This window comes from Bufo gargarizans, chromosome 5 (genome assembly GCF_014858855.1).
Source record: "Bufo gargarizans isolate SCDJY-AF-19 chromosome 5, ASM1485885v1, whole genome shotgun sequence".
In the NCBI taxonomy this organism is placed as follows: domain Eukaryota; kingdom Metazoa; phylum Chordata; class Amphibia; order Anura; family Bufonidae; genus Bufo; species Bufo gargarizans.
The window spans coordinates 24,109,027-24,128,496 of record NC_058084.1 but is presented as its reverse complement, the minus strand read 5'-3'; the positions used below and the strand labels follow the sequence as shown (position 1 = coordinate 24,128,496).

General features: G+C 48.2%; 1 protein-coding gene across 1 annotated transcript in view; it reads left to right on the top strand.

The window, feature by feature from the left end:
• LOC122938469 (cytochrome P450 2C29-like) overlaps positions 1–19,470 on the top strand; it is a 97,593-nt gene that overhangs the window by 9,626 nt on the left and 68,497 nt on the right. The window contains exon 2 of the mRNA XM_044293995.1: positions 5,696–5,877. Coding sequence (XP_044149930.1) covers positions 5,701–5,877 — 177 coding nt within the window. The 5' untranslated portion in view covers positions 5,696–5,700. The remainder of the gene's footprint in view (positions 1–5,695; positions 5,878–19,470) is intronic.

The following is a 19,470-nucleotide window of genomic DNA, read 5'->3' as shown; positions in this document are numbered from 1 at the left end:
GCAGAGAATAAGTCTTCATATAATAGCAGAGAATCAGGCTTCACGTCACCCAACATTGGAACAGTCCATTGGCATATATTTAGGCCCCGGCACCCAGACAGATGAGAGGTTCATTCAACTTTGGGTAGCCTCGCAATATAATGGTAAAATGAAAATAAAAATAGGATTGAATGAGGAAGTGCCCTGGAGTCCAATAATATATGGTTAAGGGGAGGTAGTTAATGTCTAATCTGCACAAGGGATGGACAGGTCCTGTGGGATCCATGCCTGGTTCATTTTTATGAACGTCAGCTTGTCCACATTGGCTGTAGACAGGCGGCTGCGTTTGTCTGTAATGACGCCTCCTGCCGTGCTGAATACAAGTTCAGACAAAACGCTGGCCGCCGGGCAGGCCAGCACCTCCAAGGCATAAAAGGCTAGCTCTGGCCACGTGGACAATTTGGAGACCCAGAAGTTAAATGGGGCCGAACCATCAGTCAGTACGTGGAGGGGTGTGCACACGTACTGTTCCACCATGTTAGTGAAATGTTGCCTCCTGCTAACACGTTGCGTATCAGGTGGTGGTGCAGTTAGCTGTGGCGTGTTGACAAAACTTTTCCACATCTCTGCCATGCTAACCCTGCCCTCAGAGGAGCTGGCCGTGACACAGCTGCCTTGACGACCTCTTGCTCCTCCTCTGCCTTGGCCTTGGGCTTCCACTTGTTCCCCTGTGACATTTGGGAATGCTCTCAGTAGCGCGTCTACCAACGTGCGCTTGTACTCGCGCATCTTCCTATCACGCTCCAGTGCAGGAAGTAAGGTGGGCACATTGTCTTTGTACCGTGGATCCAGCAGAGTGGCAACCCAGTAGTCCGCACACGTTAAAATGTGGGCAACTCTACTGTCGTTGCGCAGGCACTGCAGCATGTAGTCGCTCATGTGTGCCAGGCTGCCCAGGGGTAAGGACAAGCTGTCCTCTGTGGGAGGCGTATCGTCATCATCCTGCCTTTCCCCCCAGCCACGCACTAGTGATGGGCCCGAGCTGCGTTGGGTGCCACCCCGCTGTGACCATGCTTCATCCTCATTCTCCTCCACCTCCTCCTCATCCTCGTCCTCCTCGTCCTCCAGTAGTGGGCCCTGGCTGGCCACATTTGTACCTGGCCTCTGCTGTTGCAAAAAACCTCCCTCTGAGTCACTTCGAAGAGACTGGCCTGAAAGTGCTAAAAATGACCCCTCTTCCTCCTCCTCCTCCTGGGCCACCTCCTCTTCCATCATCGCCCTAAGTGTTTTCTCAAGGAGACATAGAAGTGGTATTGTAACGCTGATAACGGCGTCATCGCCACTGGCCATGTTGGTGGAGTACTCGAAACAGCGCAACAGGGCACACAGGTCTCGCATGGAGGCCCAGTCATTGGTGGTGAAGTGGTGCTGTTCCGTAGTGCGACTGACCCGTGCGTGCTGCAGCTGAAACTCCACTATGGCCTGCTGCTGCTCGCACAGTCTGTCCAGCATGTGCAAGGTGGAGTTCCACCTGGTGGGCACGTCGCATATGAGGCGGTGAGCGGGAAGGCCAAAGTTAGGCTGCAGCGCAGACAGGCGAGCAGCGGCAGGATGTGAACGCCGGAAGCGCGAACAGACGGCCCGCACTTTATGCAGCAGCTCTGACATGTCGGGGTAGTTGTGAATGAACTTCTGCACCACCAAATTCAGCACATGCGCCAAGCAAGGGATGTGCGTCAAACTGGCTAGTCCCAGAGCTGCAACGAGATTTTGCCCATTATCGCACACCACCAGGCCGGGCTTGAGGCTCACCGGCAGCAACCACTCGTCGGTCTGCTGTTCTATACCCCACCACAACTCCTGTGCGGTGTGGGGCCTGTCCCCCAAACATATGAGTTTCAGAATGGCCTGCTGACGTTTACCCCGGGCTGTGCTGAAGTTGGTGGTGAATGTGTGTGGCTGACTGGATGAGCAGGTCGAAGAAGAGGAGGAGGAAGCTGAGTAGGAGGAGGTGGCAACAGGAGGCAAAGAATGTTGCCCTGCGATCCTTGGCGGCGGAAGGACGTGCGCCAAACAGCTCTCCGCCTGGGGCCCAGCTGCTACTACATTTACCCAGTGTGCAGTTAGGGAGATATAGCGTCCCTGGCCGTGCTTACTGGTCCACGTATCTGTGGTTAGGTGGACCTTGCCACAGATGGCGTTGCGCAGTGCACACTTGATTTTATCGGATACTTGGTTGTGCAGGGAAGGCACAGCTCTCTTGGAGAAGTAGTGTCGGCTAGGAACAACATACTGTGGGACAGCAAGCGACATGAGCTGTTTGAAGCTGTCTGTGTCCACCAGCCTAAATGACAGCATTTCATAGGCCAGTAGTTTAGAAATGCTGGCATTCAGGGCCAGGGATCGAGGGTGGCTAGGTGGGAATTTACGCTTTCTCTCAAATGTTTGTAAGATGGAGAGCTGAACGCTGCCGTGTGACATGGTTGAGATGCTTGGTGACGGAGGTGGTGGTGTTGGTGGTACATCCCCTGTTTGCTGGGCGGCAGGTGCCAACGTTCCTCCAGAGGTGGAGGAAGAGGCCGAGGCGGCAGCAGCAGAAGAGGTAGCAGGGGGAGCCTGAGTGACTTTCCTTGTTTTTAAGGTGTTTACTCCACTGCAGTTCATGCTTTGCATGCAGGTGCCTGGTCATGCAGGTTGTGCTAAGGTTCAGAACGTTAATGCCTCGCTTCAGGCTCTGATGGCACAGCGTGCAAACCACTCGGGTCTTGTCGTCAGCTCATTGTTTGAAGAAGTGCCATTCCAGGGAACTCCTTGAAGCTGCCTTTGGGGTGCTCGGTCCCAGATGGCGGCGGTCAGTAGCATGCAGAGTCTCTTGGCGGCGGGTGTTCTGCTTTTGCCCACTGCTCCTTCTTTTGCTACGCTGTTGGCTCGGTCTCACCACTGCCTCTTCCTCCGAACTCTGAAAGTCAGTGGCACGACCTTCATTCCATGTGGGGTCTAGGACCTCATCGTCCCCTGCATCGTCTTCCACCCAGTCTTGATCCCTGACCTCCTGTTCAGTCTGCACACTGCAGAAAGACGCAGCAGTTGGCACCTGTGTTTCGTCATCATTAGAGACATGCTGAGGTGGTATTCCCATGTCCTCATCATCAGGAAACATAAGTGGTTGTGCGTCAGTGCATTCTATGTCTTCCACCGCTGGGGAAAGGCTAGGTGGATGCCCTTGCGAAACCCTGCCAGCGGAGTCTTCAAACAGCATAAGAGACTGCTGCATAACTTGTGGCTCAGACAGTTTCCCTGGTATGCATGGGGGTGATGTGACAGACTGATGGGCTTGGTTTTCAGGCGCCATCTGTGCGCTTTCTGCAGAAGACTGGGTGGGAGATAATGTGAACGTGCTGGATCCACTGTCGGCCACCCAATTGACTAATGCCTGTACCTGCTCAGGCCTTACCATCCTTAGAACGGCATTGGGCCCCACCAAATATCGCTGTAAATGATGGCGGCTACTGGGACCTGAGGTAGTTGGTACACTAGGACGTGTGGCTGTGGCAGAACGGCCACGTCCTCTCCCAGCACCAGAGGGTCCACTAACACCACCACGACCATGTCCACGTCCGCGTCCTTTACTAGATGTTTTTCTCATTGTTACCGTTCACCACAATAAGAAAAATATTATTTGGCCCAATGTATTGAATTCAAATTCAGGCCTTTTTTTACAGACGCCTAACACTATCTGGCATCTATTTAGGTACCGTATTACACTAATACAGGCACAGCAGTAACCACAGATTTAGCTGAATATAAATTTGAGGCCTATTATTTAGGCGCTGGATGACAGGTATAGGTTTACTGACAGAATTAGACTGGGATATGCACAGTAGCGTGTGTGAAGTTATTCAGAATGACCCTATGTGCACCTTGAATCTGATATACCCTTTTAGGGATAGATTTAAAATAGCTCTGATACAGCAGAAACCACTAAATTTGGAAATTGCTAAATTGGGAATTGTATTTCAACCCAGAACAAAAAATGTGCTTTGACGGACACTAAATAACTTGACCAGACACAACAGTAACGACAGATTTAGCTGGATATAAATTTGAGGCCTAGTATTTAGGGGCTGGGTGACAGGTATACGTTTACTGACAGAATTAGACTGGGATATGGCCAAAAAATAACCACACTATTGAGGGTTAAATGCACTTGGTGACAGGCGCAGCTTGCCCCTGATGTAGTATATGGCCAAAAAATAAACAGACTTCGCTGGTTAAATGCACTTGGTGTGACAGCTTCACCCTGATGTAGGATTTAGCCAAAAAACAACCACACCATTGAGGGTTAAATGCACTTGGTGGCAGCTTGTGCTGGCACACCACAAGACACAAAATGGCCGCCGATCACCCCAGAAAAAAGTGACTGAAAAACGCTCTGGGCAGCCTAAAAACAGTGAGCAATTCAATAGCAGCAGTTCAATCATCCACAGCTGCAGATCGATCTCTGAATGAAGTCCTTTGGAGGAGTTAATCAGCCTAATCTCGCCCTAACGTGGCAGCTGCAACCTCTCCCTATACTGATCAGAGCAGAGTGACGGGCGGCGCTACGTGTCTCCAGCTTAAATAGAGGCTGCGTCACATGGTGCTCTGGCCAATCACAGCCATGCCAATAGTAGGCATGGCTGTGACGGCCTCTTGGGGCAAGTAGTATGACGCTTGTTGATTGGCTTCTTTGCAGCCTTTCATAAAGCTCCAAGAAAGCGACGAACACCGAACCCGAACCCAGACTTTTACGAAAATGTCCGGGTTCGGGTCCGTGTCACGGACACCCTAAAATTCGGTACGAACCCGAACTATACAGTTCGGGTTCGCTCATCCCTAGTCATGAATTAAAAAATATATATATTGGAACACCCCCTTCATCCATCTTACTGTAGTGGGGAAAAGATTCTTTTAATATATAGTCCCCAGATAGGGAAAGTGTGAGATCTATAACTGAGACAATTTTTTTTTTACCCAGTTTTAACCCAGGACATACAAGCACCAAACTGTCACACCGTGGCCTTTAGCAACTTGACACAGAATTGACAGACACATGGAAAAAACAAACAGGAAGAGTGTTGGCTTCCTCCCCTGCCTCCGCCACCTCTTCCACCTACACCGCCATGTCCACAGCCTCCTCAACATCCTACTCCTTTTGGAACGCTGCCTCTTAATTCAAGATTACAATTTTTTTATTTGTTTGTATTTTATGTCATTTTAAGTCACTTCCCTATCCACTTTTGTTTGCAGGGCAATTGTACTGCTATTACACACTTTGGAGCCTTTTGGAGCCCTCTAGCCCATTCTATTATTTTTTTTAGAGCTATTTTAGTGCCCCAAAGTTCGGGTCCCATTGACTTCGATGGGGTTCATTGTTCGGGATCAAGTTCGGAACCCAAATCAAACTTTGAAACTAAGTTTGGCCGAACACCTCAAACCTGGACATCCAGCGGTCCGCTCATCCCTAATCACTAACATATATTGTGATTCAGAAAATGATTCCACTATAATGATACAGCTCATACAATGGTCGGAAGGGCTTTACTTTGGGGTCAGGTTGGGTTTAAAGCCCAGAGGATGGCTAGTTGGTCTACTGTGGTGAGATAATTGACTTCAGAGATCAGTGAACACTAGGGTGGAATTACTAATCTCATCTTTGGTATTTTTCTAATCACAGGAGCCATGGACCTGACCACTATCATCATTCTCTCTCTCCTCTTCCTCCTCACTGTCTATATTCTTCAATCATGGTCAATACAGCATGGATACCAGTCACTGCCTCCTGGACCTACCCCAATTCCTGTGCTGGGAACCCCCAAGTACATGGACATGAGATACGCTGCAAATACCTTCCAACAGGTAATTTTCTTTAAGTTGTGCAGATATCATGAATTCTGCTGTTCATACATCATATAGAGATCGTCAGATTTCAACATGGTCAGGGGACAAGAAGAGAATTCAAGGTCTTTATTCAAGCTGAGTGACATTGGAAGAATGAAGCAACTAGACAAGAATATATCCTCAAACCTCCAGACCAGGCAGTAAGGTATGTCCTATATACAGGGGCATATAAAGAAGTAAGGGGGGGCTATATTAGTAATTCCCCCACAATATTTAGGACAAATTCATCAATTATGACTTGTTAGACCATCACCTTCCAGAATCCAGACTTGTGGACAGCAACGCCTAACAGCTCCTATAATTCAAGGGGGAGGGTAGGGGGGAAGGGGGTGCCAGTTAGTTTTCATCAGATCAGATCACATCAGATAAATGTACATAACCTGTAAAAGATGATACTTCCCAGAATGCAAATCACCAGAACAAACCCCTTGCAAACACTAAACGAGCAGGCAAGACTGGAAGATTTCAGCTCTGAAGCTCATAGGTAGATTATTAAAAAGTAAAGTCAACTGAACTGAATTATTTGAGCTACAATGTGCAGAGATAATTGATATCCTGAAATTCATTTTGGTTCTGATTCCTTCAATTTGGACGTCAGATTCAAAATGGGCAAACAAATTTGACCCAAATCAAAGTGCCCCAATTATTTCAAATAGTCATGTAGGATATTCTGGGGTCTCCTAGGACTGTATACAACAGATGAGGATCTGAGAAGGGTTAGTGGCAGTGTATAACATAATGGGCAAGGCAGGAAATGCTTTGTAGGGTTATTGGCAGCCTGACTGACAGTGATTGTGCGTTATATGATAAAGACTGGGGTGTTGGGGACGGGTGTTACTTAAAAAAAATATTTATAGTGTAAATTCTGAAGATCTGAATAAAATGGATGCCAACCTGCCTGAGGTAACCTGAATAAATTACACGATGACACCTGTCCTGTCTCTAAAACCTAAAATCTCAATTCATTCTAAAATCTAGTGTAACGTAACAAACCACAGGAGAAACACGTGAGGCTCACGGTGGCCGATGGGTGTAATAGTCCATGTACTCGCGGTTAGCAGATGCCTCCCTGGGCCGGCGTACAGTGGATGGGAAGACAGTATGAAATCCTCCGGGGCACTCTCGGTTGCAGGTAACACCAGCCAGATGTTGGTTGAGGTGCCCTTGATGGTAATTGCTGTTTAAGGTGCTTTGGTGGCTGGGCTCCTGTGTTCGTGACGCCAGCACCGTAAAGTGCAAATGTTGAGTTTAGTAGTGGAAATGATGAGGAGTCAGTTGCTATAGAACAATTCCAACATTTACTTGAATCAATAGTCTCAAGGAAGATGTTACAGTCCATCAAAAAAGTGCATTCATATGGCGAAAACTTTATATCCAGCTCACCTTCCTGGTGTGGTGTATAAACCCGGCTCCAGAGGCCCTGGGGGAGTGTTCCCGTAGCAGGCAGCAAACAAAAATAGGAAAAAAGGTATCTGGAGACAATGGAGGTCCTCTTAGCTCTTCTTTATTAATTCATAAAACCGACACAGTCACTGGATACACGGCATGGTCGCTGACGCGTTTCGGGTATGTACCCTTAGTCGTAGCACCATGCTACGTGTGTCATGGTCTTACCTTCTTACTGTTCTCCTTCGTTTGACATGTGCTGGCGGCCATCTTGGTTTCTGGGTTTCTTGTAGCCTCCCACCCTGCGGCTTCTCCTTCCCACTGGGAGGAGCTGGATGCCTAGCTCATATATATAGGAGGTCTGTGGCTTCAGTTCCTTGCTTGGTCCTCCTGTGTTCACATGCTTCTAAGACTGCTGCTGCTTCTGGTTCCTGATCCTGGCCTCGTCTGACTACCCCGTTGGTTCCTGATCCTGGCTTCGTCTGACTACCCTGCTGGTTCCTGATCCAGGCTTCGTCTGACTACCCTTCTGGTTCCTGACCTCTGTCTACGCAAGACCCTGCTTCGGTTTAGCCATCCGTTTGGACTTTTGCTTACAGCTTGATTTTCAATAAAGCCTTCTATTTCCACTTATCTCTTGTTGTATGTCTGGTTCATGGTTCCATGACATTAGGACCAAGCCATGAATTCTGACGGTACAGGGCCATCCTCGCTACCTACGCTGGTTGCCAGACTTGATCAGCAGGATCACCTGTTGGGTCGGTTCGCTTCCACAGCGCTTTGGGGGAGAGCCAACTCAGTGCCGAGGTTTCCTTAACCAGGTGGGCATTTATTTCGAGTTGCTGCCACATGCCTTTCCTACTGAGAGATCAAAGGTGGGCTTCTTGATCTCGCTGCTCTCGGACAAGGCCTTGGCCTGGGCCAGTCCTTTATGGGAGAACAACAATCCGGTGGTTGCCGAGTTTTACGGTTTTGTTGCTTCTCTTCGGAAGGTATTCGATGTGCCGGCTCGTGCTGCCTCTGCTGCGAAGCTCCTTATGTCCATCAGACAGGGTTCACGATCCGTAGCTGAATACGCCATTGAGTTTCGTACCCTGGCAGCAGAGGTGGGCTGGAATAATGAGGCTCTGGTCGCTGCTTTCTCTCATGGTCTCTCGGATGCCTTGAAGGATGAGGTTGCAGCTAAGGACCTACCAGTGGAGCTCGAGTCTCTTATTTCTTTCCTGATTTTGATTGACACCAGACTCAGGGAGAGACCTTCCTTTAAGGAGAGCCTGCGGAGGTCTTCTAACAGATTGGCGCCTACGTTTGCTGTCCCCCCCGTGCCTCCCTCTCCTCCCACGCCTCCTGGGGATGACTTGTCTGGGGGTGAACCCATGCAGCTGGGGTTTGCTCGCCTGTCCGAGGGGGAGAGGGTACTCCGGAGACGCGAGGGCCGATGCATGTACTGTGGTCTCGGTGGGCATTTTCGGTTGGCATGTCCGAACCGTCCGGGAAACGCTCGCACCTGAGATCCTGTCGGGGGCAGATCTTGGGTGGAGTCTCCTCGTCCCCGGTTTCCCGTGTTGACAAACCACTGATCACTGTTGTCCTCTCCTGGGTCGGGGGCTCGGTGACGACCCAGGCGTTGGTGGACTCTGGGGCTGGTGGTTTGTTCATTGATAGTGTGTTCGCTGCCGCCAATTCCATTCCTCTGCAGCCTCGAGGTTCCCCACTGGCTCTTGAGGCGATAGACGGCAGACCCCTTCTGCCGCCACACGTGACTCATGAGACCCTTCCAGTGGGGATAGCCATTGGTGCCGTTCACAGAGAGTCGGTCTGTCTCCAGGTGATTTCGTCTCCACACTACTCGGTGGTCTTGGGGTACCCCTGGCTCCAGAAGCATAATCCGACTTTCGATTGGAGATCGGCCGAGATCCTCTCGTGGTCACCGCAGTGTGGGGCTAGTTGCATCCATGGGCCTGTCAAGTTGCTGTGTACTTCCTCGGACTCTCTGTTGCCTCCTGAATACGAAGAGTACCGGGATGTATTCAATAAGGTGCGCGCGGTTGCCCTACCTCCGCACCGCCCATACGATTGTGCCATAGAGTTACAATCTGGTGCCGTTCCTCCTCGTGGCAAAGTCTATCCACTGTCGGTAGCGGAGAATGAGGCCATGGAGGAGTACGTGAGGGAGGCGCTTTCACGCGGACACATTCGCAAATCCTCGTCCCCGGCAGGGGCTGGATTTTTCTTTGTGAAAAAGAAGGGCGGTGAGTTGAGGCCTTGCATCGATTACAGGGGTCTCAATCGCATCACGATCAAGAACGCTTACCCGATACCCTTGATTTCCGAGCTGTTCGATCGCCTCAAAGGGGCCACGGTCTTTACCAAACTCGACCTGAGGGCGGCATATAACCTGGTAAGGATCAAGGCGGGCGATGAGTGGAAGACCGCGTTTAACACCAGGACCGGTCATTATGAATCCTTGGTTATGCCCTTTGGGTTGTGCAATGCGCCCGCAGTCTTCCAGGAATTCATCAACGATGTTTTCCGTGACCTGTTGCAGCAGTGCGTGGTGGTCTATTTGGATGACATCTTGGTATATTCTGAATCCATGGAGGCCCACATTATGGATGTCAGACGAATGTTGCAACGGTTACGAGAGAACAGGCTGTTCGGTAAGCTTGAGAAATGCGAATTTCACCGATCCCAGGTAACCTTCTTAGGTTACATCATTTCCGCTGAGGGGTTCTCCATGGATCCTGAGAAGGTTTCGGCTGTCTTACAGTGGCCCCAGCCCAGTGGTCTCCGTGCCCTGCAGCGCTTTTTGGGCTTCGCCAATTATTATCGGAAGTTCATCAGGGACTTTTCCATGCTAGCCAAGCCTCTCACGGATCTGACCAGGAAGGGCAGTAATTTCCAGGTCTGGCCGCTCGAGGCCATCCGAGCTTTTGAGGCTCTAAAGTCCGCCTTTGTGTCGGCTCCGATTCTGTCGCATCCCAACCCTGGGTTGCCCTTTGTCCTTGAGGTGGACGCGTCTGAGACGGGAGTAGGCGCCCTTCTGTCTCAGCGTAGAACACCAGAGGGTCCTCTGCTTCCTTGTGGGTTTTACTCCCGGAAACTGTCTTCCGCGGAGTGCAACTATCAGATTGGTGACAGGGAGTTATTGGCCATCGTGCAGGCCCTTAAAGAATGGAGGCACTTGCTCGAGGGTTCGGTGGTTCCGGTTCTCATCCTGACGGACCACAAGAATCTGACCTACCTTTCAGAGGCCAAGAGATTGACACCACGTCAGGCCAGATGGGCTCTGTTCTTGTCACGTTTTAATTATGTGGTCTCCTACCTACCCGGTTCCAAGAACATCAGAGCGGATGCCTTATCACGGCAGTACTCCGAGCTGTCCGGGGAGGAGTCGATTCCGACTTCGGTCATACCTCCGAATCAGATCCTGGCCGCCATTCGCACCAGCCTGACCTCTCCCCTGGGTGAGCAGATTTTGGCGGCTCAATCTGGTGCTCCCTCTGGGAGACCCAACGGCAGGTGTTTTGTGCCTGAGGAGTTGCGCACTCGGTTGTTGCGAACCTACCATAACTCCAAGGCTGCGGGGCATCCTGGAAAGAATCAGCTGTCCTGGGCTGTTTCACGTCTGTTCTGGTGGCCTTCTCTACGTTCCGACATCACCGCATATGTAGCGGCATGCTCCGTTTGTGCCCAGAGTAAGTCCCCTCGGCACCTTCCGTTGGGCCTTTTGCAACCCATAGCCACCTGGGAGCGCCCATGGTCACACCTGGGGATGGATTTCATTGTGGACCTCCCTGCATCCCGAGGCCATACGGTCATTCTCATGATTGTGGATCGGTTTTCCAAAATGTGCCACTGTGTTCCTCTCAAGAAGTTACCCTCTGCACAAGAGTTGGCCACGATTTTCGCCAGGGAGGTCTTCCGGTTGCACGGTTTGCCCAAGGAGATTGTGTCGGATCGGGGGAGTCAGTTTGTGTCCAGGTTCTGGCGCGCCTTTTGCTCCCAGTTGGGGATTCATCTCTCTTTCTCCTCGGCCTACCACCCTCAGTCCAATGGGGCCGCAGAACGATCCAATCAGGCCTTGGAGCAATTCCTTCGTTGCTATGTCTCCGATCACCAAGACAATTGGGTTGACCTCCTGCCTTGGGCTGAGTTTGCCAGGAACACGGCTGTGAACTCTTCCTCTGGGACGTCTCCCTTCATGGCCAATTATGGGTTCCAACCTGCCGTGTTACCGGAGGTATTCTCTCCCCAGGATATTCCGGCTGTGGAGGATCACCTTTCCGTCCTACGTGCTTCTTGGGTACAGATCCAGAGGTCCCTTGAGGTCTCTGCGCAGCGCCAGAGACTCCAGGCTGATCGCAGACGAGCGCCCGCTCCTTCCTACCAGGTCGGAGACCGTGTATGGTTGTCCACCCGCAACCTCAACCTTCGAGTGCCCACTCCCAAGCTGGCGCCTCGCTTTGTTGGTCCCTTCCGAGTGCTTCGCAGGGTAACCCGGTAGCCTATGCCCTTGCGCTTCCTCCTGGCATGCGGATCTCCAACGTGTTTCATGTCTCCCTGTTGAAGCCATTGGTGTGTAATCGTTTCACTTCCTCGGTTCCTCGGCCCCGTCCGGTCCAAGTGGGCAATCGTGAGGAATATGAGGTGAGCAATATCCTGGACTCACGCCTGGTCCGCGGTCGGTTGCAGTTTTTGGTCCATTGGCGTGGTTATGGTCCAGAGGAGCGTTCCTGGGTTCCCTCCGCAGATGTCCATGCTCCTGCTTTGCTCCGAGCCTTCCACGCACGCTTCCCTCAGAAACCGTTCCTTACTCCGCGGAGGAGGGGCCCTTGAGGGGGAGGTACTGTCATGGTCTTACCTTCTTACTGTTCTCCTTCGTTTGACATGTGCTGGCGGCCATCTTGGTTTCTGGGTTTCTTGTAGCCTCCCACCCTGCGGCTTCTCCTTCCCACTGGGAGGAGCTGGATGCCTAGCTCATATATATAGGAGGTCTGTGGCTTCAGTTCCTTGCTTGGTCCTCCTGTGTGCACATGCTTCTAAGACTGCTGCTGCTTCTGGTTCCTGATCCTGGCCTCGTCTGACTACCCCGTTGGTTCCTGATCCTGGCTTCGTCTGACTACCCTGCTGGTTCCTGATCCAGGCTTCGTCTGACTACCCTTCTGGTTCCTGACCTCTGTCTACGCAAGACCCTGCTTCGGTTTAGCCATTCGTTTGGACTTTTGCTTACAGCTTGATTTTCAATAAAGCCTTCTATTTCCACTTATCTCTTGTTGTATGTCTGGTTCATGGTTCCATGACAACGTGTGACCCCACATTATAAAGGATTAGGAATGCACCTCGTCAGAAAATCCTGGGAGTAGCATCCAATCTCATAGGCTGCCACAACAGAGGCACACCTCTTGATTAGGTTCATCGATTACACATGCAATTCGAAACACACTGTGAGGATATACCTGGGTCAATTTAACCCCACAATCGCCAGATTGTGTGCTTTGCAATGGTAAAACCGCACAGTGTGAATACTTACTAATAAAAATTTATAATATAAACAACCAGAATAACGGTCTTACAACCTGAAATGTGATACAATCAAATAAGATTCGGCAAATAGTATAGAAATTTCATAGTAAATCTATATGATAGAAATGAAGCAAGCTTGTGTGTTTGCATTTTGTTGCAGAGATACAGACGTGGACAAAATTGTTGGTACCCTTTGGTCAATGAAAGAAAAAGTCACAATGGTCACAGAAATAACTTTAATCTGACAAAAGTAATAATAAATTAAAATTCTATAAATGTTAACCAATGAAAGTCAGACATTGTTTTTCAACCATGCTTCAACAGAATTATGTAAAAAAATAAACTCATGAAACAGGCATGGACAAAAATGATGGTACCCCTAACTTAATATTTTGTTGCGCAACCTTTTGAGGCAATCACTGCAATCAAACGCTTCCTGTAACTGTCAATGAGACATCTGCACCTCTCAGCAGGTATTTTGGCCCACTCCTCATGAGCAAACTGCTCCAGTTGTGTCCGGTTTGAAGGGTGCCTTTTCCAGACTGCATGTTTCAGCTCCTTCCAAAGATGCTCAATAGGATTGAGGTCAGGGCTCATAGAAGGCCACTTTAGAATAGTCCAATTTTTTCCTCTTAGCCATTCTTGGGTGTTTTTAGCGGTGTGTTTTGGGTCATTGTCCTGTTGCAAGACCCATGACCTGCGACTGAGACCAAGCTTTCTGACACTGGCTAGTACATTTCTCTCTAGAATTCCTTGATAGTCTTGAGATTTCATTGTACCCTGCACAGATTCAAGACACCCTGTGCCAGACGCAGCAAAGCAGCCCCAGAACATAACAGAGCCTCCTCCATGTTTCACAGTAGGGACAGTGTTCTTTTCTTGATATGCTTCATTTTTTCGTCTGTGAACATACAGCTGATGTGCCTTGGCAAAAACTTCGATTTTTGTCTCATCTGTCCACAGGACATTCTCCCAGAAGCTTTGTGGCTTGTCAACATGTAGTTTGGCATATTCCAGTCTTGCTTTTTTATGATTCGTTTTCAACAATGGTGTCCTCCTTGGTCGTCTCCCATGTAGTCCACTTTGGCTCAAACAACGACGGATGGTGCGATCTGACACTGATGTTCCTTGAGCATGAAGTTCACCTTGAATCTCTTTAGAAGTCTTTCTAGGCTCTTTTGTTACCATTCGGATTATCCGTCTCTTAGATTTGTCATCAATTTTCCTCCTGCGGCCACGTCCAGGGAGGTTGGCTACAGTCCCATGGATCTTAAACTTATGAATAATATGTGCAACTGTACTCACAGGAACATCTAGTTGCTTGGAGATGGTCTTATAGCCTTTACCTTTAACATGCTTGTCTATAATTTTCTTTCTGATCTCTTGAGACAGCTCTTTCCTTTGCTTCCTCTGGTCCATGTCGAGTGTGGTACACACCATATCACCAAACAACACAGTGATTACCTGGAGCCATATATATAGGCCCAATGGCTGATTACAAGGTTGTAGACACCTGTGATGCTAATTAGTGGACACACCTTGAATTAACATGTCCCTTTGGTCACATTATGTTCTGTGTTTTCTAGGGGTACCATCATTTTTGTCCATGCCTGTTTCATGAGTTTATTTTTTTACATAATTCTGTTGAAGCATGGTTGAAAAACAATGTCTGACTTTCATTGGTTAACATTTATAGAATTTTAATTTATTATTACTTTTGTCAGATTAAAGTTATTTCTGTGACCATTGTGACTTTTTCTTTCATTGACCAAAGGGTACCAACAATTTTGTCCACGTCTGTACATTGGTCTTAAAGTGTTCATTGCAGACTAGCATATCCTGTGTTGCAAGGCTAATATATCTATATATATATAAAAGGTATGAAAGAGAAACTAAATGAGTATGTATAAATACTGTCTCTCTGGCACAACTTTCATCTGAACAAATTGGTATTAAATTTAATAATGATGAATACTGTTGCGCATGACCAAACCGCACCGTGCAATCGCTGTCCTAAGCAGAATTCGGCTGGTACGCACAAATCCATCCCGCATTATAAATTTCACACCTTATCTCTCGGGAAGGGAGAGGATTTTTGTGCGCATGAGTCGGACCCTCGTATTGAACTCATATGGCGTAAGTGATGACTCAGAAAAATTTACAATTGTATTCCACTTATCAGGATTAGGCAATTGACAATTGAGGAGTTGCCTCTTTGAAGTAGACACTTCACAGGAAAGACTTCTTCCTATAGTCCTAAATTCAATCTATAGCACCCTAGTATATACCATGGCATATATCTGTTCACTTAAGGGCGATCTCCCTCGTGGCAGGCAAACACTTCTGCTTCATTATTTGCAGGATGCTCCACTAAAAAGGTTTAGGTTTTTCCACTGTGTCCCGGGAGGCTTGTGTAGTGGATAAGGACAATTCTGCGTGCTAATTATCCATATGTGTCCTGACACTTGGAAAGTTACTAGGCTTACTGCATATTTATACATAGACTCACTGTCTGGTGCTTGGCTGCTGTAGATAAATGTTAGGTGTACTCCTTTAGCCTGGCCATGACCAAGGGGTAGAAATAGCAGACTACATAGTGGACGATGCCTGTTCCTCTCCTCCATACACTTGCTTTTCCTCCTCTCACTAACTACTAACGTTCTCTGAGCTAGACACACCCAGGCTATATATAGTGTTGTGCCAGCACCACCTAGGGGCGAATGGGAGAAATGACAATGCCGGACTGATAATGTGAAATACCATACATTCACTACATTAGATAAATACATAAATAAACAGATGTTTTAAGTGTCCCCTTTTCACACAAATGTGGGACGCTGCACTAGCTATTGTCTTCTCTTCACTGTGAAATAACCTTTCTGGCTCCTTTCTGACAGTGTTCTAAGATCTCTTTCCTGTATCTAACAGGCATTATGTTATGTGGAGTGAGTGCGGAACCACTGTGTCAACCAACTGGTTTGACTGTAACCTTTAACCTGTATACAGGTATATGGACTTCCCTACTGGGGACCCAATGTAGTTGACATCTGATCCACAGAGGTCAGAGACACTTGTGTTGAGCACCGAGGAATCAGGATCAGGGAAAGTTTGTGCAAATCCAAGAAAAAGTCCAAAGGTCAGGACAGGCAGCACAGGATCAGTACGGTAAATTGGCACAGGTTGCAGGAATTGTGCAAAAGTCAGTACACAGGCAGACAATCATAAACAGCACGCCTTAGTGGGAGCTAGCAGACTAGTTAATCTATTGCTCAGGCACAGCATACAGTATATAGCGGCAGCTGAATAGCAAATTGGCAACAGCCTAGCAGCAGTAGTACACGTAGCCAGGGAAGGTGTTAACCCTTGCAGTACTGCAGAAGAAGATGAGGTTCAATGAAGAGACACAATGATGTTCAATAAAGAGACACAGGGTGAGAGGAACAATTCCCATACTGCGATGGGCGCGAGCTGCCAACATAACACTGTGCAAGCCTAGATAAACATGGCAGATGATGGCTGGGATCTTATAGTGGCTTTGACACGTCCACTGACATCTCAAATATAGTCCCTCTGACTGCAAAGTATTATGGGTAAACCCATTTGGACTGGATCATGTGATCTGCCTTCATTTTCTCATCTTCTCTATATTATGATATGTGAAATGGTGATCCAAAAAGTTTAGAATGTACTCTCTCCTCTCTAATGGCCACTCTATCAGCAGACTGTCCTGGAGGCTTCCTCTGCCAGGAGACTGGACTTTGACTCCTTCGGGTGTTATGAAAGAGCTGGACATCATGGAGGTGATGAAATGCAAACAAAGGCCCATCATTATCAGCTGTAGACTGACCGAGCAAAACATTGCAGAATCATAGAGACTCTGCAATCCGACTTACACAAAATACACAGGGGTGGTCACCAGCACCACTGCACAATGGAAAGTTCTATACATTTCTAATAAACATTGTGCTTCAAATTATCACCATGTTCTATATCTCTGCTGGCTGTCGGTAAACTGAAATGTGGGACACCAAGCCACTGTGCCTTGACCATGTTCTTCAGATGCATGGTTAGAGCAGTTTAGTGGCAACTCCACCATTTGCACCTTAAGGTACTTTCACGCTAGCTTTTTTCTTTTCCGGCGCTGAATTTCGTCCTAGGGGCTCAAATCCGGAAAATAACTGATCAGTTTTATCCCCATGCATTCTGAATGGAGAGAAAACCTTTCAGGATGCATCATGATGCATCCAGTTCAGTCTTTGTTACTGATCAGGCTTTTCAGAAAACCATAGCATGTTGTATTTTTACCTCTGGCCAAAAATGAACCGACTGAACTGATCCGGCATTTTTCCCATTTCCAATGCATTTTTTTATTCAAATGTAATCTGTTTTCACACGATTTTCCGGATCCATCAGCAGTTCCGGCGACGGAATTGCCCGCCGGATTCAAACAACGCTAGTGTGAACGTACCCTTACTGGAGCAATCGTGTCCTACTGTGAACAGCCTCCTCTGTCAGAAAAATCCAGCAGAGAAGAAAAATGGAACATCATGGGAAAAACAAAGAATAACCTCTTTAAATTCTATGGTGTTAAGGATCATCGTGTAATAAAAAATAAAAAAAACTGGTCCTTAGAAGGTCTTACAATTAGGTACTTACAACCTCAGAAGAAGCACAGCACACAACATATTCTACCAGGTCATCATCTATTCAACAAAATACACATGTAGACAGAATTGTTGGTGCTGTACCCTTCCATTACAGAAAGAGAAACCCACACTGGTCTCCGAAATAACTCAAAGCTGACAAAAGTAATAATAAATACAATTTTACTCATGAAAATCAGACATTTCTTTTTAATTTTGGTTCAACAGAATAATTTTAGATAACAAACTCACGAAACTGGCCTGGACAGATGACGTCTGTTGCATCCTTTTTTTTTTGCAGATCCATTGTAACAATGCCTATTGTCCACAAAACATCCAAGAATAGGACCTGTTCTATCTTTTTGGGGGGCTGCAGAACAGACATACGGACGTGGACAGCACACATTGTGCTGTCCTCATTTTTTGCCGTCCCACTGAAATGAACCGTCCGTATCCAATCAACAAAAAAAACTAATTGGATGCAGAGTAAAAATACAGTTGTGTGACTGTGGCCTTAACTTAATATTTTATTGCACAACCTTTTGAGGCAATCACTGCAATCAAGTGATTTCGGGAATGCTCAATGAGACTTCTGCCCCCATCCATTTGACCCACTCCTTGTGAGGAAACTGCTCCAGCTGTCTCAAGTTTGAAGAGTGCCTTCCCCAGACTGCATGTTTCAGCTCCTTCCACAGATGTTCAATAGGATTTAGATCAGGGCTCATAGAGGCCACTTCAGAATAGACCAATGCTTTGCTCTTAGCCATTCTATGCATTTTTATCTGCATTTTGGGTCATTATCCTGTTGGCGGACCCATGACCTGCGAATGAGACCAAGCTTTCTGACACTTGACATCACATTTCGTTTTAGAATCCCTTGTGAGATTCCAGTGTACTCTGCACAGAATGAAGACACCCTATGCCAGAAGCAGCTAAGTAGCCTCTAAAAATAATCGAGCCCCCTCCATGTTGCAAAGCAGGTACAATATTCTTTTCTTTGTAGGCTTCATTTTTCCATCTGTGAACATAGAGCTGATGTGACAGTTTTGACTTATCTGTCCAAAGGACATTCTCCCATAAGCTTTGTGACTTGTCAATATGCATTTTGACAACTTCCAGTCTTGCTGTAATGCAAGGCACCAACAAACAGACCAGTGATGAAAGCAAAAAGGTGTTTATTCACCAGAAACATAAACGTCCAGGACACTTGCTGGTAACAAGGAATAATAACAAAAAACCAGGCAAGGAGATTCCAGGAATAGTCCCAACCAGTGCTGAATGATGCTGTGCACTTGGCAGTCGAGTCACTCCAGATCTTGGGTCCGCTGTAAAGGACAAAGTTCCTGGCAGTCTTCAGTCACTAGGAGTTGTGACCTATACCTGGTTGAGGGAAAATAACAGTGGGCACTGATCACCCTGAGAGACCTCCTTTTAAATGCCTGCTGACCAATCCCAGGGTGCCAAGTGTCCACTACCATAGGTGAACAAATTGCCCTGCACCTGAGTACAAGGCCTAAGGCAATCACAAGTTGATTAACCCATGTCTGGCTCCCTAATCCACTTTGCTCTTGTGAGTCAGTATAATATGCGCCACTGGTCGACGAAGTGCATAAGAAGCGCGTACTCGCGACCGTGTATCCCTTTGCGAACCTGCCCTCGTGCGTACGCACGGACGCATGATTGACTCAGCGCGAGTATGCGAGCGCGTGGACCCAGATGCGGAAACGGAAGTCGCAGGAGACACCGGAGACAACCTTGGCCGCGGCGTCCTGTCACTCGCCTGGCCACTCTGTCCCCGGGACTCCGACGGTCCTCCCCTCCGATGTCCACGCGAACGCATCTCCGCACTGGCTCGCAAAGGGGTCAGCGCTGGTGCATCAGAGACACGCATAACCTGTCCCGCAACTCCACGAGGACCCCTCTTGGTTCCCCTGGAGTGCAAAGCAGGTGAGGATCTTACATTACCCCCCCCCCTCGAGGAGGCGGCTCTGAAGAC